The sequence below is a fragment of the Corvus cornix genome, chromosome 2 (assembly GCF_000738735.6).
Source record: "Corvus cornix cornix isolate S_Up_H32 chromosome 2, ASM73873v5, whole genome shotgun sequence".
Classification (NCBI taxonomy): domain Eukaryota; kingdom Metazoa; phylum Chordata; class Aves; order Passeriformes; family Corvidae; genus Corvus; species Corvus cornix.
Window position 1 is genome coordinate 51,897,088 of NC_046333.1, and position 23,795 is coordinate 51,920,882.

The 23,795-nt window shown below is 37.3% G+C and overlaps 1 protein-coding gene across 3 annotated transcripts in view; it reads left to right on the forward strand.

The window, feature by feature from the left end:
- Window positions 1-487: 487 nt before the first annotated feature.
- The window catches only part of VWDE (von Willebrand factor D and EGF domains), a 31,961-nt gene continuing 8,653 nt past the window's right edge, over window positions 488-23,795 (forward strand). For 2 of the 3 annotated variants that reach the window (XM_010399105.4, XM_019285847.3), the window contains exons 1-20: window positions 495-673; window positions 1,987-2,218; window positions 4,129-4,194; window positions 4,931-5,190; window positions 6,588-6,677; window positions 7,765-7,909; window positions 8,583-8,797; window positions 9,623-9,696; window positions 11,703-11,976; window positions 12,055-12,263; window positions 12,743-13,728; window positions 14,893-15,029; window positions 16,955-17,110; window positions 17,717-17,821; window positions 18,167-18,281; window positions 19,637-19,887; window positions 20,006-20,225; window positions 20,756-20,893; window positions 21,475-21,537; window positions 22,978-23,634. In XM_010399105.4, coding sequence (XP_010397407.3) covers window positions 629-673; window positions 1,987-2,218; window positions 4,129-4,194; window positions 4,931-5,190; window positions 6,588-6,677; window positions 7,765-7,909; window positions 8,583-8,797; window positions 9,623-9,696; window positions 11,703-11,976; window positions 12,055-12,263; window positions 12,743-13,728; window positions 14,893-15,029; window positions 16,955-17,110; window positions 17,717-17,821; window positions 18,167-18,281; window positions 19,637-19,887; window positions 20,006-20,225; window positions 20,756-20,893; window positions 21,475-21,537; window positions 22,978-23,634 — 4,438 coding nt within the window. In that variant the 5' untranslated portion in view covers window positions 495-628. Of the gene's footprint in view, window positions 674-1,986; window positions 2,219-4,128; window positions 4,195-4,930; window positions 5,191-6,587; window positions 6,678-7,764; window positions 7,910-8,582; window positions 8,798-9,622; window positions 9,697-11,702; window positions 11,977-12,054; window positions 12,264-12,742; window positions 13,729-14,892; window positions 15,030-16,954; window positions 17,111-17,716; window positions 17,822-18,166; window positions 18,282-19,636; window positions 19,888-20,005; window positions 20,226-20,755; window positions 20,894-21,474; window positions 21,538-22,977; window positions 23,635-23,795 lie in introns of all 3 variants that reach the window. The other variant, XM_019285848.3, reaches the window with a different exon arrangement.

Below are 23,795 nucleotides of genomic sequence, written 5' to 3' on the forward strand. Positions count from 1 at the left end.
CTCTCTCATCCATATGAGGGAATTAATTTCATCCAGAGGAGTTCTGTAAAGTGATAGTCTATTCTATCCAAAGACCTTTGGATAATCCTTACTCCTCTTAAGGTAAGGTTTTTATATTCTCATATATCTGACACCCCATTTGTGTTCAGGTTTCGCAAACACCAGTGGGATGAGAAAACCCAAATCCAGGTATATGTATAAACATATTCCTTCCCACTGGTTTTGCATCCAGGGTAAGTGCCTATGTGGTTAGTATTGCATTTACTGTCCACTAAAAGAAGGAAAGTTATGACATAATGAATTCTATTTAATTTCAGAGTGCTAACATCCACAGTAGTTGTTACTAAGACTTCAATATATTCTTTCATAAAATTAGTTTCACATGATATTGCAACATATCCTTTTTTTCACTTAAAAATGCTTAACATCTTTTCTAAAATACTTGTTAGGCATTCCATCTTGATACTTGAAATGCTCTTGCTCCACAGTTCTTGAGTGCTCTCCTGGTGGACATCAGATCCTGCAGAGCCCTTACCGAAGTGTGGATTTTGATTCATCCCACCTCCAGCAATCATCTATTCAGGATTTAATCTGTGACCATTCCCTAACACCAGGATGGTATCGCTTCATGGTTTTTGATAAGCCTGCTGAGATGCCAACCAAGTGCGTGGAGGTATTGTTACAAATCATTTGATTCTGAGAAATAGATATTTTGGTGAAGAATTTTTCAGTAGGGTAGGTATAAAAAAAGAGTATGGTTAAGGGAACTGATGTGGAACAATACAAAGTACCTATCTTCCCTAAAAACTTGATTATATTAAAATGTGTTAGCTGGAAAATTAAGTCTTAAGCATTGAAAATTTTACACTGAATTGGCAGTAGCAGAGGATGATAAATTAAATCCCTTTCAGAGGACTCAAAAACTGTAATTTCTACTCAGTGCTAAAGAAATTTTCTCAGTGGCAGCATAGCAGGGCTATCAAGCTGTAAAGCTGGAACTCTGTGATGGCCAGTGTGTTAGGAAGGCCATGTGAGAGCAGTGTAAAGAGTTGCAGCCACATGAATCCAGTAACTGTGGAGCTTTTAAAGTCATCATGTCACAGAAGAGATTACTCCTAAAATAGCTTGAACTAACAGAGCTGACTGAAGGTTAGTTTCCTTGCCATCTGAAAGCCTCCAAAGACTCAATAATTGCTTGAAATATTTAATGCTTCAGATGTGTAATTCTTTATTTTGGAGCTTATTTAGAGCTTTATTTTGGAGCTCTGTTATATTCTAAGGAGATACATCTTTTTAGTTTCCCCTTTTTAAGACACTTCCTTCCTTAAAATGCCTGAAAATGTCGTTAGAATATTTTACCCTTGATTTTTCTAATGAATTGAAATTTCACAGTCACAGTCTCTTAAAAAATAAACTAAAATCCCATCAATTAACTGCTTTTAAATTAATACAAACCAGTTTAAACATACGAATGCATCAGCTGCCCACATCTCTAAGAAGAAATCCAGGTTAGCTGAGCCTTCAGGTGATGGCAAAGGGCAGATAAAAGGTGTCAGCTTTAACACCTTTAGTTGATACTCAGTGTACGTATGCTCTACACTGTGTTTGCTGTGCTCTGATAGCATCCACACAGTCACTTACTGTAGGTTAATGGTGCAAAGTAGCTCACTAAGCCATAACACAACTGTGAGCTTTTTTGAGCAAAACACTCAGGTGTGGCTTCCAGTTAAGTTCTTCAGGCACTAAATTGTAGCCTGTCTTTAGAAACAAACACAAATTCAATAGGCTCAAAAAAGGTCTTAGGTCTCTTTTGTGTGCATTTGTATTCAACCTTGAGGAGGAAAGTCAGCAATCCCTCTGTTATACTGTCTGAACTTTGCTAAAAGCTCATGCGAGAAATTAATTACATATGTACCTCTCATTGAAGCACAGCAACAGTTTGATGTAGCATTAACCATTTCCTGATGTTTTTCTCTGGTGCTGAAGATGAATCACTGTGGGACTCAAGCCCCTGTCTGGTTGTCTCTGAGGGACTCAGAATCCATGCCTCAACCTGGTGAGATGAAACAGTTAACAGCTTGTGCTACATGGCAGTTTTTCTCCAGCACTTCAAAAGACTGCTGTCTTTTCCGAATCCCTGTCAGGGTGAGGAACTGCGGAGATTTCTTTGTTTACTTACTGCAGCCCACCCAAGGATGCATGGGGTATTGTGCAGAAGGTAAGAAAATGCATGCTCTAACTCAGCTAAGGGGGTGTGTTTCTGATCTAAATCTGTCTGATATTTGGTGGAGTGGAAATGTCAGGAAATAGTTTTGCTAAAATTTCTTGCAATCCTGAATTTCAATATGGATACTAGAGAAGAAATGATCTGAAATGATGAGGTGGGTTCACTTCACCCCTCTTTAACTTACATGTAACATCTCACTAATTTTCAAAGCCCAGAAACTCAAGAATTGAAATTTTCCATATAATGAGGTGGGGTTATAAGACACATCTAGAAGTCAAAATTCAGTGTAGTTGACTGCACTCAAACTCTCCAAATATTCATTACTTAAAATGCATAGAATTATGTATCAGAGTAAATTTTGTCTCAAGAACTTGAACAAACTGTATTTATATCAATTATTATTTAGCATTGTTAGGAATATTTTTGTTGTAACTCTTATCATCTTTCTGGAGAGTATACATGTTGTTGCTAGAAGAAAATTCAACACACAAATGCTCTACTGATACACATTTTATTAGTACTATGAGAAAGAACAGGAGACCTTTTGCAATGTCTCCCACTGTCTTGGGTGCTTGTGCTGCAGAAGTATCTTGGTGTTCACAGCTCAAGACTTCAGTATTTCATTATTCATGACAGATTTTTCAGATAAGGAACCCATGGTTAAATCCTTACAGTGATAAATACAGTGAAACTGTGACAAATTAGTGTAGTAGGAAATTCTTGTTAGTTTGTATAACACACCATTGTGAAAATACCAGCAATATTTTCATGCATCATATGCTGTATTGCTTGGAGTCATATTTTCTATTACTGACTTCTTTCAAAAGCTTAATAGCAAATCTATCAGTGGATTTTCTGGTGCCATGTTGGCACCCTTAGATCCTATTGTTAAGACATTCTCCAAGGGTTCAGGAAGCATGTGCCTGAAACAATGAAGAGCTCCTGCACAGTAGGACTTGCAATTTACTTTGCATCCTGGTACATGATGAGGAAAGAAGATATAAAATCACAGCTAGACAGCGAACTAGCAAATTTTTACTGCCTCAAAGCAAAGCAGGCAAAAAGCATAACTCGTGTTTGCCTCTGCTGAATGCTGTAAATCTGAAACACATTTTGAGGTTAAATCCCTGCATTTAAGATGTTGTTGTCATTTAAAGTACATTGTACTATTGTACTGCTTTTTGTATCTAGGTTACCATGTGTACTGTGTTTTCTCTTTAACACTTGATAGCTGTAAACAACTGAGGCAAATTTTCAATCTGTCCTCTACATGCTATGGAATTCAAACGTTATACCACTGAAGTGTGGAACAGCAAAATCTGTTCTTAAGTCTTTTTGGTGAATGGGATTTCCAGTGTTGCTGCTGCCCTTTTGATGTTGTTTGAGTAAAGTGGCTAACTAGCATTTTCATGTTAAATCCAAGTTCCACTTATTTTTCTACAGTGTTCAAAATACAAAACAATAGCAGTGCGCAAGCACTTTTCCTTAGGCCTCTGTAGGAAAGGTGATTTTTTTTCAAAGCAGGTCTGCACTGAACTTCACTGTCCAGGGTTACAGTTGAAGTGTTCAGATGTGAGTTTGGGGAGGCAAAATATATATTTAAGAGAATAGTATAATTCCTTTTTATTTGCTAACAACATGTATAAGTATTGGCTGAGCACATCAGCAGTAAAAGTTGTAGAGGTGTTAGAATGTTCTGTGCCCTTCGTCCTAGATGATTTCCAACACAAGGCTTTGTGCTCACTGCTGTCATAGCTGTACGTGGTTCAGATTAAAAGACTGCTTCTATTCTGCAAGTTTGCACTTCAATTAGTGTTTTGTGACATTTGGTCTATAATCTAAGAGCACTGGTGTATGTATTCGGTATGTGCGTGAATATACAATGTCAAAACAATCTGTAGTTGTTTCAGATGCAAGGCCACAGACCTGTGATCCTGAGGGAATGGGAATTGAAGGCATCTGTAGCAGTGAGTATTTTGTTTTGATTTTCAAGGTTTTCTGTGCATCTGTGACCCAATAATGTCACCATTTAGTCATATTCTGTCTTGAATAAAAACATGTTCATGTTATCAAGGGTATTGCTTGGTTTGCTGCAAAGTGAGCAGTTGGGAGGTAATTTCAGACAATTTTGGATTACAAAAGTTCTTTCTCAGAATATTTTGAATATCAAAATGTCAGGAAGTACTTGTAATTATGCTGAATGACAGATTACTTTGATTCTTCAGGAGTAAAATATAAGAGGAATCTACAAATCATATTGCTGCTTGTTCTGTTCGTTTCTAAATAGCCTTTTTCTTTTTCATTTTTCTTTTTCTTTTCCCCACTGTGTTCATAAATAGTGAAATTATTCTTCTGTAAGACACATTGCTTTGCTTGTTGTTCTCTCCTGCCTGGTAAAATAATGAATTGTATTTTATTATCTTGTTTGGGGTTTTTTGGACTACCTTTTTTTCCCCTCTTTATCACCTCCCTATTGGCTAGAATTAATCAAAAGCTCATAAAGAGTTTTTTCTCCATGTAATAATTAATAAAAGAAAGATACACATTTTTCTTTGATTCTCTTAAGAAATTATGTAGTATTTCCACAAATGAAAAAGGTAATATTATTAGTGTATTAATTGGCAAAAGATATGTCAATGTCATTGTATCCAATACTGATTTTGTGCAGAATAAAAAGCACAGACCACACTTCTGTTTGACTAGGTAACCTGGCTCCTACATCATCTCCGTCTGTGTCACCACCACTTCCATCTGTTCCTGAAGTTGTAGCAGAGATGATCAAAGGCAGCATCTACCTAAGGTGTACCTTTGACATTCCTATTGCAAACAGCTCTATTGGATTCATTGTAACTTGGTCAAGACTTTCTCCTGAAGGTATCAAGGAAGAACTTACACATGAAACAGCAGTTCATACCTTCTCACTTCTAGAACTAGATGGGATAAACGTCAGACTTGGAGACAGAGTAGGTTAAACCATTAATGTGATTTCTTTGTGTATTTGCAAATATGGCTCAGTAGACACTGACAGTTTTTAGCGAGAGGTCCAGCACCTTGCTGCATAAGTTTTCTTGGCAGCAGCCTACTGCCTCTACTTTACACCAACTGCCCATATGAATGTGTAAATACCACAGAACTATAACTACCACTGCCTTTAAGGTTTTGATACTGTTTGTCTCAATACAGTGCAGTGTGCCTCCAGGAGGTAAATTTTTATTAGAATACTGTAAGTTAAGAGGATTTTTGGATGCAACTGCATCTCAGTGAGAGGCTGTAAGAGCCAGAGGTTATGAAAAGCTGTGTTGTTGATTCATTAGATAGATATTTTTTCTCTGGATGAGCTGCTGCTTACTGGTTTTGTGTCTTGGATTTATATGTTTTAATCTCTGCCATCAAAAGCAGTGTGATGCCCTACCTTCCACTGTACCAGAATGAGGACTTAGGCTCTCATGGTAACTTTGAGAAGCCTAAGCACTGGAAAATCAATAAACCTTTTACATATCTATACTGAAATACAGGTTAATTTTTCCTGGAGAAAATAAAACCCAAAAAAACGTGATTGGTGTGCATATGTATGTTCAGGCCAAAGCCAGGCTGCTTGGATGGTTTATGGACAGCAATAGCAATTGTTAATCCTCAAAAATCCTTTGGGGACTTTGCGAAGACTTGCCTGACAGTGTTGGCTTGGTGACAGTCAAAAGGAAAGACACAATCATAAGCTACCTCCTGCTGCTATGAATCTCTTCTTTTTTTCAGGATCAGAAATACTGCATGTGTGGTCAACACATCTCAAAATGGATACAGCAAAATAAAAACAAACCCCAAAACGAACACAAAACAAAAGCAAAACCATAGTGTCTAGTAGCATGGAACTGGTTCAATGGAGGGAAACCGCACTGAATTCCTCATCTTGAAAAAAATTATCCAGGTCCATAACAGCAGGAAAAACATAATCTAAGATCTAATGGTCACTAAACAAAATTAAAGGGCAAAAACAGAAATGGAAAAGAACGTAGTAAATAACATATAAGCAAGTGTAAAATACATTTTCACAGGTATCATTGGTTGCAGAAATGCTCCAGAAAAGATTTTTTAGGTATCCATTAAATATGATTTCTATGCAGCCATTAGTTGAACGAGTCTCTGCACCACTGTTAGAATATGCCAGGAGAAGGTCCTAGCATGCTCAGTCTGTTTCTGTTTTTTCCTTTAGCTGTACTTACCACTGGCAACTGGTACCTTCTGGCACAACCAGAAGATAGGCCAATGAATCCATTGAACCAACCCATGGCGGTAGGGTTTTGTCTTCATGTGACCACTTCATACCAAAAATGTATTCTGTTATTCTGGTTTTACCCTACAGGTCTACTGTAGCAGTTCTGCTTTTTTCATGGAGAAGCCAGATATACAAAGCTCTTCAGTTGAGAGCAAGGAATTTTTTGCTGGGATTAAGGTAACTTTGTAAAAACATAACGTAGTAGTAATCTTTGAGTGTTGCTACAGCAATCAGTCGTCTGACTAGAAGGCACTTAAAATGTATTAACTGTGAATTAATAGAGCATGTTGTCAGCTGAGGTGCACTTAAATTTGTCCAAAAGCAAGAGAGTCGCAGTGGTTTGTGTGCTCCCTATGTACTCAAGGTGCAGGAAGGCTGAATTGGCACCTTGCACACCCAGTGTGGGCCTTGGTTTCCAGCAGCTGGAGCCGACTGGCGCTGTGCTCATAAAGTTTGAGGTGACAGCCCTGAGCCAGCCTGGTTTGGGCTTAAAGAAGGGTAGCTGGGAGGTGGGCTGTGCTGTGCTGCTTGGTCAGAGGCTGAGTGCCAAACCAGTGATAGTTCCTACTGTGGATAGAGCTATAGAGAGCCATTTGCTGGCCAAGAATGGGATCCCAGTCCCGGAAAGATGTACTGCATGTCATTACATATTGGGTATAGTCCTGCTGACTTAGCCTGAGCTTGTTTCTGTGGGATCAGGGCCCAGATTTCTCTCATGGAAGTGCAGTTCTACAGTGTACCCTGCAAAGAGGCAATGGGTTATCTTTGTTTTCCTGTGAGGCTGCATTCAGGATTCCACCCAGCCTACCAAGCTCAGCTGTAGGCCCCTATTACTGATCTCTAACTGAGTTTTTGGTTATATGTTTTTGGTGATCTGTATTGTAAGCTTGCAGAGAGGAATCCCAGGAGAAATATTCCAAATTCTTTCGGAATTGTTGCCTGCAGGTAGCTTCCCACTTCCTTCCTTCCCCCCCTCCCCCAGACAGTACACAAAACTGTTTGTATCTTGGCTTCCAGGAGTTACTAACTTTTGTGGTGTTAATGTGGTTTGCTAACTCCTTACCTTTCTAGCTAACCTTTACCCTTGCCTTTTCCTTATCCTTGCCCCTTTACCCATCTCTTCAAGACTCTGGTTGCTGTGTCTGCCTCTTCTCAATGTGCTGCTGCTCCTCAGCCTGTGTAAATAAGCACTCCTAACTGATTAGGAAGCAGTGCTGCAGTTTACTCACAGATTGCATTTTAAGTACATTTTCTTCTGTGATAGATACATGCAGAAACATATGATATATCAGAAGATGGGAAGGAATACAGACTGACAATAGAAAGTAGCATTCCTATTCCTTGTCCTGAATTTAGCCAGCTAGAAAGTGACTGCAAAATCTCACTGACATTAAATAGTGTTGATGAAGGTAAGTATTACCCTGATTTTTTTATATTTTGCATATTTAATGGAGTTTTATAAATACTATGCTGGTTTCCTTCTTCAAAGAAGTTGTGACACTGTAAAATACTTTCTAAAATATTACAAAAAGGATTCACAGTCTGTATAATGCTGCTGAAAATATGAAAGAATTACTTGTTGAAGTTTGTAAGTGTTGTTTTGGTAGACATTGATATCAGAGTCACATTCTTTAACTTGAATAGATAGAATACTGTAATACTTGTAAAGTTTATAATTCAGTTGATTTTGTTTACCTGTTGCACTGCAAGTATGATCTATGCAGTCACAAAGTCTTCATTTTTTACTGTTATAGACATTTTCTGTAATATTTTTTCAAGCACAAATCCTGTGAACCAGGAGGAGCCTTGCCTATGTAGACAACCATTTTTTTTCACATTAGCAAGCCTATCATGATTCCTATTTGTCTATCAAACTGGGAAATGCAAAAACATTTTGTTGGGTGTGTATATGAAGAGGTAGAGAGGAGGTTTTTTACATGACCGAACCAAACCCAAGAAAAATGAGTAATTATTTTAATTTATGAAAGTGTGTGTAAATAAGTTAGTATCTATATTAACAGTAATATGCAGAACGTGACTTATTTAGAAGAACTCACTAATAATGTATTTTCTTTAAAACAGGTAAAGAGCAGTTAGGTCTAAACTTGGCTCTTTCTTCTTGTCATGTGGATCTTCTCCAGAAATCTTGCAATAATGGAATCTGTAGTCAAGCTGTAATTTATTTCACTGCTGTGACAGACTTCATGCAGGATGGAGACAGGATTACCAGAATTGCAGTCGAACCTATATCCAGTGAGAATTTTCTGTGGAATGGCTATGTTCCAGAAAGCATGCAGGTTAAAAATCTTCATGTTAAGCTCTGTAAACTGACCAGAAGTGTGGCTGGTGTTAATGAAGCTTTTATTTCAGTTGTGACTTGCTGATTCGCACCAAGATTTCTAAATGGTTGATTTTAGTTGCTTTATTTTTTCTTGAAATTCTGTCTTTTAATTTGAATTTTTTTCTTTTACCTTTTAATATTGACGTAATTACTCAGATTGATTAAAAGTATAATATAATGTATTTAGTATAAAGTAAACCACTATTGATGCCTTTTCCTGGTCTTAAAATCAAGAGTCATACACAGTTAGAAGGGGAAAAGGGATTTTACTTTGGTATTTATTTTTAAGGATCCTTAGGTGTACACGTCCAGGTCATATGCATCAAGATGCACCCCACCGAGTCTTTCCCTGTGTCTCTGTGTCTCTCTTCCTGTTACTTCCCCCCCAACATTGGGTATAACATTATAGGTTTTACTAATTAGCATATCTATCAAAGATTCCCCAATGAGAGGCTCAAGTGAGCCCCCCCTGCCCAAGGAACCTTCCCCTGGATGGTTCTATCTTGGTTTACAGAATGTGTTCTGGAGAGGACCTTGGGGTCTGGGGCACACTGATCCTTAGCACAAAGCTTCTAAAATGTTTAGTCTCTTAGCTTGACAAACAAGTCCAAGAATGTAGGCAAAAAGCACCAGGAATACAGAAGTTGTAAAAAGGTATAACAGGGGTATAAAAGAAAAGGCAAAAATCTTCATGGCATCACTATAATAAAATAAATAATGTGCCTGAGTCCATTTATTTCCTAATCTGACATGTTTTACAATTTGTTTCTTTGTTTTGAAGATTACAGTTAGGGACCTACCCACTGCCTACTGCTACTCATTTACTGACCCTCATGTAATTACATTTGATGGAAGGTAATTATTGGCTTGCTGCTCTTAATTTTAAGTGTGTTGGGATTTTTTGTGGGTGGGTTTTGGGGTGTGTGTTTTATTTCTTTAATTATTTCTATATTTATTCTACATCTGTGCTGGTGATACAAGTCAGCTGTAGTTTTCTGCAATTATACTGTTTTACTTTTTTTTTTGTGACAATAAGGATAAATGTGCTTTAGTTGGTAAAAGCTTGCCAGACATGATGAGGTTTGTAATATTTGCATTTCTAAAGGCAAGTTTTGGGGTTGTGGCAAGAGAATGAAGCAAATGGACAAGAGGAGTGGTAGCTGTGCAGCCTGTTGACTATGAAAGATAAAAATGTTTGTATATTAAATATGAACCATGATAAAATGATTGATTAGACAAAACTTTTCATGCAGAGGTGTTTCCAAACAAAAGCATACTTTCCCTCTTTCTGTGTGTCAGTATCTGAATCCTTGTAAGGATGAATTACTGGAAGCTGTCTGCTGTCTGTGTAGTATTTTGCTGTGTTTGTTAGTGGCATTGAAAGTCATTTACATACTGCTGTCACTTGCATGTCACTGGCCAAAAAGGATTTTGAAGTGAAAACAGCTTTCTTGGCCACAGCTGTTTTTGGTGTGCTTCTTTCTTTCAAGATGTTTCCAATTCACAAAAGATGTCTGAACAAACACAAGCTCTACACCTGAGAGTTTTACATTCTTTGTTCAGTAGGAACACATTTCTTCAAGTGGCTGGGTGAGAAGAGGAGGATATGTTGCCTCCAAATAAGGATGTTCAGCCCACACATGATAACAGAAGGAGAAATAAAAGTTGTGATGGGTTCTGTGATAGAAGTTTGACTACTGCTACTAATAAAGTCAGTGGGGTTATCCTGATCTTGCAGTTTCTCCTTCAGTGGAAATTTTAGATGTCTTGACTGGGCATAGTAACCATGAATGCATTGTGATCAAGCTTTCTCATGAAACAGTGTTTCACTGCAATGTGATCTATCTGGAAGCATGATGCTGCACGGAAAGACCTTTCTTTTTAAGGATAAATTATTTTATTCTACAAACGGAGGAAACAAATTATGTACTGAATTATGGACAGTCCGATGCAGTCCCAGTAGTGCAGCCATCTGCAATTTGCCTGCTGGCCCATTATACACAAAGCAAATTGCCAGTCTACAATCAACTATCAAATGCCATTTGTAGCCAAGAGGCTATTAAACTTACAGCAAAAGTTTGGGGGTTTTCTTTCTCTTTTTTCTTTTTTTTTTTTCCTTGCTGCTGAATCATTAAATTGGCTATTTTAACCTTGCTTCAGGGGACAGATGGCTAACCCTAAGGAAAAAAAGCAAGTTGCTATTTATGGTTTTCATCTTAAATGATCATTGGGAATAAGCACTCCCCATCTCCATCTTAATAAAGCAGACCTTTTTAAAAGGATGTGACTTTCTAAATCGTTTTGTCAAGGGTACTTGTGCAGTTTTCAGCAGCTGCCCCCACATGCACACTGCTATGCATCTTATTGCTCTTGCTGCAGAGGTGTACTGTTGTAAAAACACAAAGGTTGAGAAGTACCCTCCATATGCACTGTTAAAAAAAATCAAGGAATGGCAGTATCTTCATGCTTTTGTTTCTATTCACTGCCATTGTCTACATATATTCTACTCATGATCCTTCTTTTCTGCTGTAAAAATAAGGTGGGTTTTTTTTTTGGTGTTTTTGTTTTGTTTTGTTTTGTTTTTTGATTTAACGCTGCTCTTCCTTTTTAGTGGTTTTGTTTTGTTTTGTTTTGTTTTTTGATTTAAGGCTGCTCAGAGGAAGATATGATGGTGTTTGCTCAGGATAAAGCTGTGTTTTGCTCTGTGGGCTGTACTGTTTTTTCTGACTTGGCAGAATGAGTTTCCCTATCAATATTTTCACCAAATGTTAGAAATCTGTTTGAAAATAAAGTTGTTGAGCTGTAGTGGTACAGTTATTTCATAACCAAAGTGATATCATGTGCTATTCTTTTGATTCCAGAGTCTATGACAATTTTAAAACAGGAACATTTGTTCTCTACAAGAGTACATCTCGAGATTTTGAAGTTCATGTTCGCCAGTGGGACTGTGGAAGTCTTCACTACCCAGCATCCTGCAACTGTGGCTTTGTTGCTAAGGAAGGAAGTGATATAATTGCATTTGACATGTGCAGTGGTCAGCTCCATGAATCACAGCCACACTTATCTGTAATAAATAGAGACACAACAGGAAGCAATGTCAGAATCACTGAGTCCTATCAAGGAAGAAAAGTAACAGTAAGTGGTAAATAATTGCTTACAGAACAGGTGAAATAAAAAACGTTTCTCATGAGTCTATCTTCAATCTCTTTTTAGGTTTTGTTTTCTTCTGGAGCTTTCGTTCGTGCTGATGTGAGTGAATGGGGAATGAGCATAACACTTAGGGCACCCAGTTCAGATTACAGACATACAGTGGGACTATGTGGCACCTTTGATGGAAATGCAGAGAATGACTATCACACTGCCAGTGGCATGGAAATCCCAAACCATGCTAATGTTCCTTTTTCTTTTATTAAGGAATGGAGGTAACAAAATGCTTCTGTTGATAAATCAAATGTCATCATTTTTGCTTCTACCTTTCCTTCACAGTCTTAAAAACTTGTCAAAATAATAAAAAAAATCTCCTTAAGTTTTAAAGTTGATGTTATAATGTCATCATTGCATTCCATAATTAGTTTAAGAGAAAATTGAAACTGAATTGCCAAATAAGTGTTCAAGTACTATGATGTAAGATTGTTTTGATTAGGTTTAGAACAAAGTATCAGGGTGTACAGAAAACATCCACTCATCTCAATTCTTTCATTAGTTACTCTTGAGGTTTTGTGTTATAGCTGTGTGCTGCAGACATGCTGTCTTTACAGCATACATATTATATATAACGTTATATATATAACATTATGTTATGTATGTATGAAACAACAAAGAACAAAAAAAAGTTAATACTTTAGTAACATAAAGAAAATAGTTCAGATGATACAGTTTCACCTTTTTCTTTCCTCGCTAGAATTTTACCAGGAGAGAGCTTGTTTGACAAGACACCTGCTTCTTTAACATCTTCTAGGAAAATTGTCTTCTGTGACTGTGCACTTGAAGATGCCAGATTATATCAACCAGTGAACAAACTGGAGGTGGTTACTCGGTCAGAACTTCCTCTGCCTTGTAAAGAAAGTGAAAATGGTAGATTTCTTTCTTTGATACCAGGACTGGATGTCACTGATGAATATCTTGGTCCTGCTGATCTTGTCAGAGGCTTAAAGAAACGTTCATCTACACATGAAATGGATTCATCTACACTTCTGCAGAGGCAGAATAATCAAACCAAACTTCACAAAACATCACTAATAAACTCGCGTCTCTCTGCCACCTCAGTGGGAAATACTGGTACAGAAAGAGAAGGAAGTTCAAGCTTAGACATTAGGAGAAATTCACACCATTACAGCAGTCATATTCACAAAAGTCAATCTGCTACAAGTAGAGGGAAGCGCCAAAATTATTATGAATACCATCCGGTATTCCTCTTCCAAAGTCTCAGCCAAACAGATTTAGAGGGATACAGTTATTTTTTCCCAGAGGACCATGCTACTGACACAGACCAAAAGTTCCTTCCTTCTTGGCCCACACCTTCAGGCCTCACTGAATCTAGTGCTTTGTTCCTGTGCCAGCAGGCAGTAGCTAATTCTAGCATAGGAAGATCTTGTGGTGCCCTCCTTGGCCGGCGAACAGGCGATGCCATCGATATGTGTGTTAAAGATTTGCTGCTGAAAGATGACCTCGGTTGGGCAGAAGCTTCCTTAGCTCTGTTGGAGAATGAATGTGAGAAAAGAATTTTAGAAGAAATAAATTACAACCCACAGGAACTTGAAGAGTCGGTTGAGAGCCTACTTACTGCTTTAAAGTGTCCCAGTCTCTGCAGTGGTAATGGGGAATGTACAGAATGGGGCTGTGCATGTTTTCAAGGCTACAGCTCATATGACTGCAGAATACTGTCTGGTAAGTGGGGGGAAAATGAGATTTGCTTCAATAATGCTCTGTGTTTGTGTTTGTGAAAAGTGTATTTGTTTTGCTGCCTTTCTCTCCTGCTTTTATACACGGACAAGGGTTCTCAGTTATTTAGTTCCAGTTTACTACAGCTATAATTATTTTCCATTCAACCTTCTTGTTTTCAAGGACAAAACATGATCTTGGTTTCTAATATGCCAGATTTTAAAAGTCAGTTTGCAATGCAGAGTGTAGCCCCAAGAGACTGGCAATGTTTCCACTTGCTGTGTTCTCCAGGGAAAATACTCCACATCCATCCCTCCCCTGGATTTTTACAGTTTATGTGATCCTGTTTGTTAACTCTAAGTGGGATGTTTTTGTCTTTGGTGATGTTACGTCTCTCTAAGCTGTTAGATGGGATGGGAGCAGAAATGATGGTGAAGAAAAAAGAGGTATAGGAAATAGTGCTGGGCAGGTTTTTTTTCATTTTCAGTAGGTAAGATATTCACTAAAAATTCAGTTAAACAATAATGCTGGAAAAATATGAACAGTACTACAAAAGTCAAAACTCTTCCAAAATAAAACCTGTTCTATTTTGGTTTGCAATGGTGTTCTTGTTTTAGTGACTTATTTAAAAGCAGATAGAGAAAGAGGGAATAGAATAATAAGAAATATTTGACATCAAGAGGAATAAAATAAGCTGGTTTTACTTCATAAAAACTGGGTTTGAGTCAATTTATTTCCTGAAATAACTTCCATCTGAGATTTTTGTTTAGTTTGTAATAAAAAAAAATCCCTGCATAAATTATTGCATAACTGTTTCCTTTCCAGTTCTATTTATAAGGCCTTAGTTTCATTTCAATTTTAATCTGGAAGTGTGATGTAAAGAACCATAGGTGAGAAAGCAAAACATGCATTCACAAGTGTTTGCTATCAGCTGAATTTCCTCTGCTTCATAATACTGAGGTTGTAAGAGAAGACAGAAGCCTAGCTTTAAATTTAAGATTCAGTTTAACAATGTAAAATCTTTCTGTTTATGCTTCCCTTCAGCTGGGTCCAGATTTTGTTGTTTACATAGTTTTCATGGTTGGATAGAAAAATAAACATATTGCATAATGTGAATGCATATGAATGAGTTCTCATAGTAGCATTTATTGTCTAATCTCTGCTTCCAAGACCAGGCTCCAGAAATTACAGAGCTGGAGAATGCTGGGCTGTGCGATATTCGGCAGTATGACTGCACATCAGTGAGAGCTTTTGGACGTGGCTTCAGGGACTCATTGAACCTGAAATGTGAAATCATCAAATTGCAAGTAGGTCTCCCTGAATAGTGACAATTACATTTTAAACTTCTTAGAGAACAAGGGACAAAGTGTCAAACATATTATTCATTGATGTGCCTACAACCCAATGCTTTAGTGGAAGCTAAAAGCAAAGGCACTCAGCACTTTGCAGCAAACACTCAAAACTTTGCAAGATTGCCATTTCCTCCATGATAAGAAAAATACAAAACATAATGGGAATGTTCAGCAGCTGGGAGGGAGATAACAGAATACAGCAGTTATCCCTCAGAAAAGGGCAAGGGCAGCCTTATTAGTAACAACCAGTACATCACCGTATTTTTAAGTGCTTATGGAGAGGAATTGAAGTACCACTTCTTTGAAAAAGGACAGCAAGGTTAAAGCCATTACTAGATTTCTGTCTCAAATCTAATGGTTGAAATAGTCTTTTATAAACATAATAAATCTATTAGAAAAGATAAAGGTGTTTTTGATATGTTGTCCATTTCCCTGAGGTAGAATGCCATGGATATTTAATGATATGGGTCAGGTTTGAACAGGAAATTAAAAAATGTCTCACTGTAAACTTAAGGGGAATTTGTGTAGAGAGACTGTTGTTGCTCACTCTTAAAAAAATTTTTCAAGGCAAATATATAAGCAATTTACAAGACATTTGGATGGGAAATGGCCAGGAACCTATGATTATAGGGATACAGAATTTAAATGTAAAGGATGAGAGTATGTTTAATCTCTGCAAAACAAAACTACAGTTTTACTTCCTTCTGTTTTACATTGAACTTCAATTTCTGTGAACCTTATGAGCTGGAATGCTTACAGATCTGAAGGCCTTTTAATTGATTTTTGCAAGGTTAAACTGTTTCTGTAAAAATTATCTTCATTTGCCTCCAGCTAGTAACAAAACCTCTCTGAAGAATTAGACTGTATCACATTTCAACGGTTACAGTACTAAATGCACTCAAAATTACATATTTAGAAATACTTACCTTTTATACTTACCCTTCCTGTGAATTCCTTAACTGAGTATAGGGTGAAAGAAAAAAATGTTTGGTAGGAACAGAAGTAGCACATACATCTATTTAGAAAAGTGTTTATTTTTTTGTCTGAAAAAAAAACCAGGCAAGGCCTATACAGCAGATGACTCTCCATGCGAGGATTGGGATTGAATAAATGTCTTGATTGACTCCAGTAACTAAAAAAATATGCCAGCTCAGTAAAAACTAGTCAAGCTCAAAATTCTTTTTACTTGCTGTTCTCTTGGTTCTTAGTCTGCCTGAATTCTTACTTCCATCTCATTTTATTTATTTTCCATATGCTTATCCCTACTTCCACATCAATGCTTCAGTCGAATGGTATTATCACCCTTATTCTGTTACCTTGAACTCTCAAGATGGACCCTTGGATGCCTTGTCCTCACTGCAGTTTAGAAGAAAAGTCTGCAGGTCGATGGCATCTTGTACTATTGAACAAGCTGTTGGCTTGTACAAGGGCTAAATGGCTAACTGCCAGCATTGTCCCAGCACCCAGAATGATTCCTGAGCCCTGCCGAAACCCTCATCTGTTCCTTTGACTAAAGCCTGTCCTTGCGTGGGAGCAGAGATGGAGGGGAACAGAGGCACTTTCACATCAGACCAGTGGTGTTTGAGGACCACCCACTGCTTCACCCTCCTGTTACTTTCCAGCTGGAAGGACTGTTTGTCCTTGGCAATGCAGTGCCAAAGGGCCGTGCACGAAAGACTTCTCTGCCTGTTCTTCCACAGTAGCTGGCTTAGGTAAAAATCTGCATGTGCAAGTACTGTCATTTAATATTTGCCACTGAATTCTAATCCAGACACATTAGACTTGTTCAAATGCTGTGCAATACACATGGAGTTCTTCTCTGATAAAAACGTTTTCGTGACGTATTTCAGTGAAAAAAAATCTTCTGTCTTAACATTCAGTATAGTGATAGACAATGGATTCCTGGAGAACCTCTAACTATGCCAGCTGCCTTCCAAAATGCCAGGACTGTCGACTGCCAGTTACCAAATGATGGCCAGCAGTCTGATGTCATGGAGGTGGTTGATGATAAACCCATTGCCAGATGGCAAATAAAGGTACTCTCAGAAATTTCAAATATTCGCTTACAAATATTCCTATTAAGATGAAACACATCATGTAGATATTGTCCTTTATTTAATGGTACTAAAGGGAGAAGTCAGCTTGCTTAACTTGGGGGTCTCAGTTTGTCACCTAAGCTTAAGCATCGAGTGTCATTTGGCTGTGTTCTCCTGCAAGGAGACTGGTAGACACAACCTTGGTCCTGCAGAGACACACATTCTTCAAGAGTAGAAGTTAAAGGCCAGGTAGTTACCTTAGAGTATTTCAAATGACCTTGGATCCATCTTTGGTAGAATTGAGTTGAGCTCAGCCATATGTACATCCCTGTGTGAGCAGATATCTGAGCTCTCCTACAGATGGAGTCAATAAGATCAATAGAGCCCACACACAATTCAATTTACCTTAAAGCAGACACCTACATGTGGTTGGTCAAAATCTGCCTAGAGTCATTGGCAGGTTTGGTTAGATTTCTTATGGCTGTTGTGAGATTTTAAACCTGCATGTGGGTGTCTATTAATGAGTGGAAGCTCATGCTGGCAGAACACGTGAGTGATATACTGATACCTGTATCAGTTAATCCATTTTTACTGTTCACCTTGCAGATTTCTAATGATGGATTTGTTTATAGCAACTCTAAAACAATGGTATTATATGATGGAGCCTGTCAGACATGTGAACCACAAGAATCTGGGTCATGTACATTAAAGGTATGTGTTTCACTACTCTCTATTATGAAAATATGCATTTTTTCAGGCAGAAAAGGAATCTAGAAAAATTAGCAGACCATGCTCTGTTCTTGTTTCCAAGAGAGATTTTCAATGCACAGAAAGAGAAGCTGGGATGAAGCAATTTTAAATGTAAAAAATCAAACCAAAAGCACTTCATATAATTATCAGATAAAACCAAACTTGCTGTCAGTTGTTTAGATTTAAAAACAAGCTTAGCTGTTTAATAGAAGTGCTGAATGATTAGATTTTATTTGATACTTACAAATTCATAACCAGTTTGATAACCAAAAACATTAATGAATCACATTTTCATTTCTCTAAAAGGAGAAAACATGCAACATAGATGGACTCTGTTATGGTGAAGGAGACACAAATCCAACCAGCCCTTGCTTACTGTGCAGACCTGACTTATCAAAGCTAACATGGTCAGTTGTTGAAAGTAAGTTCTAAATAGCTCTTTTTTAATACCAAGAAGTTGAAAGTCTGCAAAGTTTTTAAACTTATGGCAATAGTGATGTTTTAACTAGGCCAGTGTTTCACTTAGAGCTTGTCATTTGATCTTGGTTTTCATCTGACATTTCTTAGTTTCTGAAAATTATATTTTTGTTTCCAGACCATATATGTAAAAGTCAGGCTTTTAAAAATTTTCTTTCCCTGACTCTCCTGCAGTAGCCATTACAAATAACTAATGAAAATTAACAGCTTTCAGTCTAATTAGCACTTTGCAGTCTTGATATTTAGCACAGCTACACCCACATATGTTTGTCTTCAACATATAGGTATAACAGGTATTTTTCAACAAATTACTCTGATAACACACAAGTGGAGATCACAAAGTGAATTAAAGGACATGTCATATTTATTAGCCACTTAATATCTGTGCATCATTTACATTGATGGCATAGATATGTGGCCTAACTACTTGAAAGTATATCCAAGGCTGTTGTACTCCAGTTCAGTTAGAAACTGCATTATGAAGGGAAAACCTAAGTCTAAATTTTTAATTTTCCTTCTCTGTAGTACAAAGTTCTAACCTATTGTAGCTCTTTTGGTTCAGATTTTAGTCTGGATATACATATCACATTGGTCCTTTCATCAAATGGAATGTTTCTTGGAGCTTTCATATTAGCCATCCAGCCTGTCCTGCCAACTCAGGTCTATAACATCGCAAATACAATCATTCCATCCACGTCTTCTTGAGTGAAAGACTCATGAAATCAAGACTCTGCCTTGATTAGGAAAGGTCCTGGCTGAATGGGACTTCTGGTGCCTGTCTTGGTGAATCTTGTCCCAGTTGAACTTGTACTGAAAGCCAAGGTATATATACCTATCCTAAAAGGATGAGACATGAATGGAAGGAATGAAACACAACTCATCCAGCAGACAGGGAGTCAAGGGATTTCCATGTTACAGCCATGTTGTGACTGGAACTCAATACTGACAGTCAGAAATGCAAGAAGAATGTAAACCAGAGGCAACGCTCTGAAACTAAGGAGCACAACCTCTTCTGCAAGGAGGATGATGTTAGAAATAGGATAGAGTTTAGCAGCTGAGACACTGGTTATGCCTTCTTCTCTCTTCATGGTTTTTGCCACAGTGGCTGGATTCCTGCTTGGAGCAGGCACTCTCTAGTATTGAAAATATCAAGTGTTTTTCCTGTGCCATTTGAATGACATTAGAATTTAAGAGAAATAAGTACATGGGATTTCTTTAGTAGAAAGATATGTTCCTTTTAATTTCTGTAAGTATGTTGGGACTTTTGCTTAGAAGAGGAAAATATCTCCTTTGTTACAGGTAACCAGCCTCCAGTGCTTGAAACTTTTCAGGGTATGCTACAGACATTTTATGGAGAAGATTTTGTATATCAGTTTTTGGCTTCAGATCCAGAGGGCTCTGCTATTCATTTCACATTGGATTCTGGTCCAGAAGGTGCCAGTCTTTCTGCATCAGGTCTCCTTTTGTGGAAAGCTGTGACAATGAATGTCCATAAATTAACATTTTCTTTGACAGATGACTGCAATGCAACGACTAAGGTAGAAATAGAGGTAATGAATATTACAGTAAAATGACACCTACTAATAAGATATTTAAAATATCTATTTATAGAACTCATTGCTAGTTCATTTAAAAAAAGAAAACTGTCTTATTGGGCGTGTCTTGTAGGTCAGTGTAAAATCATGTGATTGCCTAAATAATGGCTCATGTGTGACAAACATTAATTTCCCACCTGGAAGTGGAAGATATCTTTGTGTGTGTGTGGCTGGATTTGAAGGTGATCTCTGTGAAGTGAATACTGATGACTGTAAACTTAACCAGTGTGGTATTGGCAGATGTGTGGATGGAGTAAACAGCTATTACTGTGAATGTCCACATGAACTTCAAGGTAAATTGCTACTTTATTTACATGTGTTTATCATGTTTAATGATAAATAGGAGTTTTTAATTTCATGTCTACAATTTTCTTTTTAAATTTTCCATTATAAATAGCTTATTGTTATATTATGAAGAACTTTTATGGTCTTGTGGTACAGATATGTGATATACTTCAAGGTATTTCTTGCATGGCTCTAATGGTTGTTTATTTTAGTTCATTATGAAAGCTAATTTCCATTGTTTTCCTCTGCAAAGGTAAATTCAGCAACATAGAAAAACACAGGAGATTCCTCCTGCAGATAAGCATGTAGTCCCCACAGCCCACCTTCTCCATATTCTACAATAAGCAAAATACTTGATATAAGATGAAAAAATGTGAATAGCAAATCTAATCAGCTGTTCTTATTAGATGGACTGAAATGCCTGGTTGCACTTTTTTTTTTAATTTCAGAACTTGCCTACATTGTACTTTTATAAACAGACCATCAAAGTCTAGTGCCACAATATTATAAAAAAAATTAAATCTGTATTTCAATACAGGTAAAAATTGTCAAGAGGATGTAGATGAATGTGCATCCAGTCCTTGCTTCCCTGGAGTATTCTGCTTCAATACTTTTGGTTCTTACTATTGTGGTCCATGCCCAAATAATCTGCAAGGAGATGGGAAGTCATGTCATGGTAAAATTATTTGATTTTCAGAAGAATGGTATTGTCTTATTCAGATATTAAAATTCTTTGATTGTGCTTCATGTTTCTAACAGTAACTTGGAACTCTTCTCAGTAGTCAGCAAAGCAGGGCTGTGTCTCTCCTGATGGCAATGTCAGACTGCTCTGGGTCAACACAGCTGTGAAACACTTTCTCCAGTGTAGAAAAAAACATATAAAAAACACACCCTCATTCTTTTATACCCAAGTAGAATACAATGGAATACTTTTGGCATTTTTTTCTTCATTATTTTCATAATACGATAAATTATTAATAAAATATTGAAAAAATATATTTCTATTTGATTAATATAGAACTATTTACCCAAGTCAAGGCAGTTGCCAAAATTTTATTTATATGCAATTACTGAATAACTTGTATCTTTAAAATACTCTGTTAAAAAACTTTTAAGAAACATTTTTAAACGTTATCTGCCTTCTGAATTTTGAGTTGTTTTTATGTAGTAAAACTTTAACTCTGTTTGTAATTTATTTAAATTTAAACAAATGTAGCTACTTCTATGCACTACTAATGTGCCTTCACATCTTTTCAGAAATCTTTGATGATGCTGATGTTGGAAGGAAGGATTCCACAGGAGAAATTGGAGGGAATAAAGGTGATTCTTTTCATGAAGAAAATGGAATTTCTGATTCACACACTGATAAGAATATAACTGGCAAATAAAGGTTCTAGTCAGTTTTATGCTATTCACTTTATTTTTCAGTCTGGCACAATTCATTAATTACTGGGGCTGTATTCTGATCTGAAAAATGAGACTGAAATGTCAATATCAACAAATCCCTTGGGTCAGTCAAGTCATTTTATTAACAGTGTGATGTATGACACTCTTACAGTTGCCTTTTGTTTTAGTGACTAACCACTGACATAAAATAGGTAACATGGGGATAGGGACATCTGTTATATGAGATAAGCAAAAGTTTATGGCATTATGCTGAATGCCATTTTCCTACTTTAACTCAAAGCAAAGGTGAAGGATATGGCAAGTGCATGTCTTTATTCCAAAACTCTGTAAATGCTGTTGCTGGCATTTCCTGGTCTGTGCCTGCTGGGGGTTTCTTTGTGTCTTTTCCCTTCATCTCTGAATTGTTGTTGGGGTAGAAGGAAGACTCTCTCACTGCACTACCAGTGCTGGCTAATTCTTCATCAGCTGCAAAATGGTTTGCTTTTAGGCAGTGGGAGACCACACTACTACAATTCAGTAAAGTTTAACCTTTTGTAAACCATTTTCTAGTTATAAATGGATTAAGGTTTCATTCCTCCACTGCCCCATAATGCTAAAACCACATATACAGTATTCTACCAGTCTGGGATTACAGTGCTGTACTTCTTTCCACAAACCACACACTTTCCCTGGGCAGAATACGAAGAACTTATCATTCATTTTGCACTCTTTTGAATGAGGAGACTGAGTCAATCTCTGATGTTTATTAAACAGTTGAAACATCCCACTACTAAAACCCAAGTAAAAACTTTGAGAAAGTTGATTATAAATTTTGAAGAATAAAACATGTTAATACTTTTGCTACAAGTTGGTGGCTCATTCACCTAGAATGTCCGTGGTGCATCAGTGTGTCTAAGCATCTAAATACATGTGATTTTATCTCTGCTTCTAGTGCTGAGACACACTGATGAACCATATACAATATTTTTGCTTTAAATTCTTTCAGTTACCTAGTTGAAAGCAATGTATGGAGCTGATAATCTGCTGACAGTAAATCTGTTTATTGACCTAATATGGGAAAATCTCTGCTGTCTGCCTCATATAAATCGTGCTTTCTCCTTTTCTTCCAGCCAAGAAAAGACCATGGTGAGGGCAGGAATGGTTATAATCAGAATACCTTGATCTTCTCTAATTCTCTCAGTTAGGTTCTACTGCATGCTTACATTCTGAGGTAGCACAAGGAGAGACTTCCTGAAGCACAGAATGAATGGGCTGTATGTTTATCTGTTCAGAAAACATTCCCCACCCTCAAAAGGAAAAAAAGTCTGATGGTATTCACATACTTCTTCCCCATTTCTTTCTAACATGTTGTAGGTTTTCAACCATCATCCTTTGAGAAGGTTCTAAGAATGTCAAGTTATATTCCCAGTTCTACAGATGTCCCAAAGAGATTTATTTCTACAGAAATGGTCAGTAGCAGCATGCCACCAGCCTCCAGAGTAAAAACAATCACTGGCTGGAAGACACCTGATTCTCAGAGAACTGCTTCTGTACAACCTGCTCTGAGCACCATCAGTGGTCACCTTTCTGACATGGAAAACAGTTCTTCGGTACATGCTGTGAAGGCTGCCTCTTCAAGGAGCCGTGCTGTATCACCTGAGAAGGAAACAAGAACACAAACTGAGGCCTTCAGCTATTTTGAGAGCAACAGGAAGACTTCCCCTAGTAGCAGAGCAAGCATAAGCAAAGGATATTCTTTGCCAAACAAAGCCTTCAAAGGTGGAAATGCTCAGAGAGTTCTGCACCTATTAGCTAAGCATAAAGCTAGTCATTTACCTTTTTCCCTTGTTGAAGTCACTGTCCCACCAAAAATGTTTTCTGAAGAATTGAGTGAAACAGTGATTCCTAAAGCAGTGACCTGTTCTGATTTACCTTGTTTTCCTGGTGTACCCTGTGAGCCAAGTCAAGATGGAAGTGTCAAGTGTGGTCATTGTCCTTATGGTTATTATGGAGATGGCTTCACTTGCAGAGGTATTACAAATAATTGTGCTTAAATGCTTTGAAGAAAAGAATCTCGAGATGTCTTTATCACTTGAAAGTATATTGTTACTGTATAATCAGTGGAAAGTGTGGTATATTGAATTTTCTCATTTTCATTCTTAATATTGGCATAGCCTACAGGCTTTTAGTTG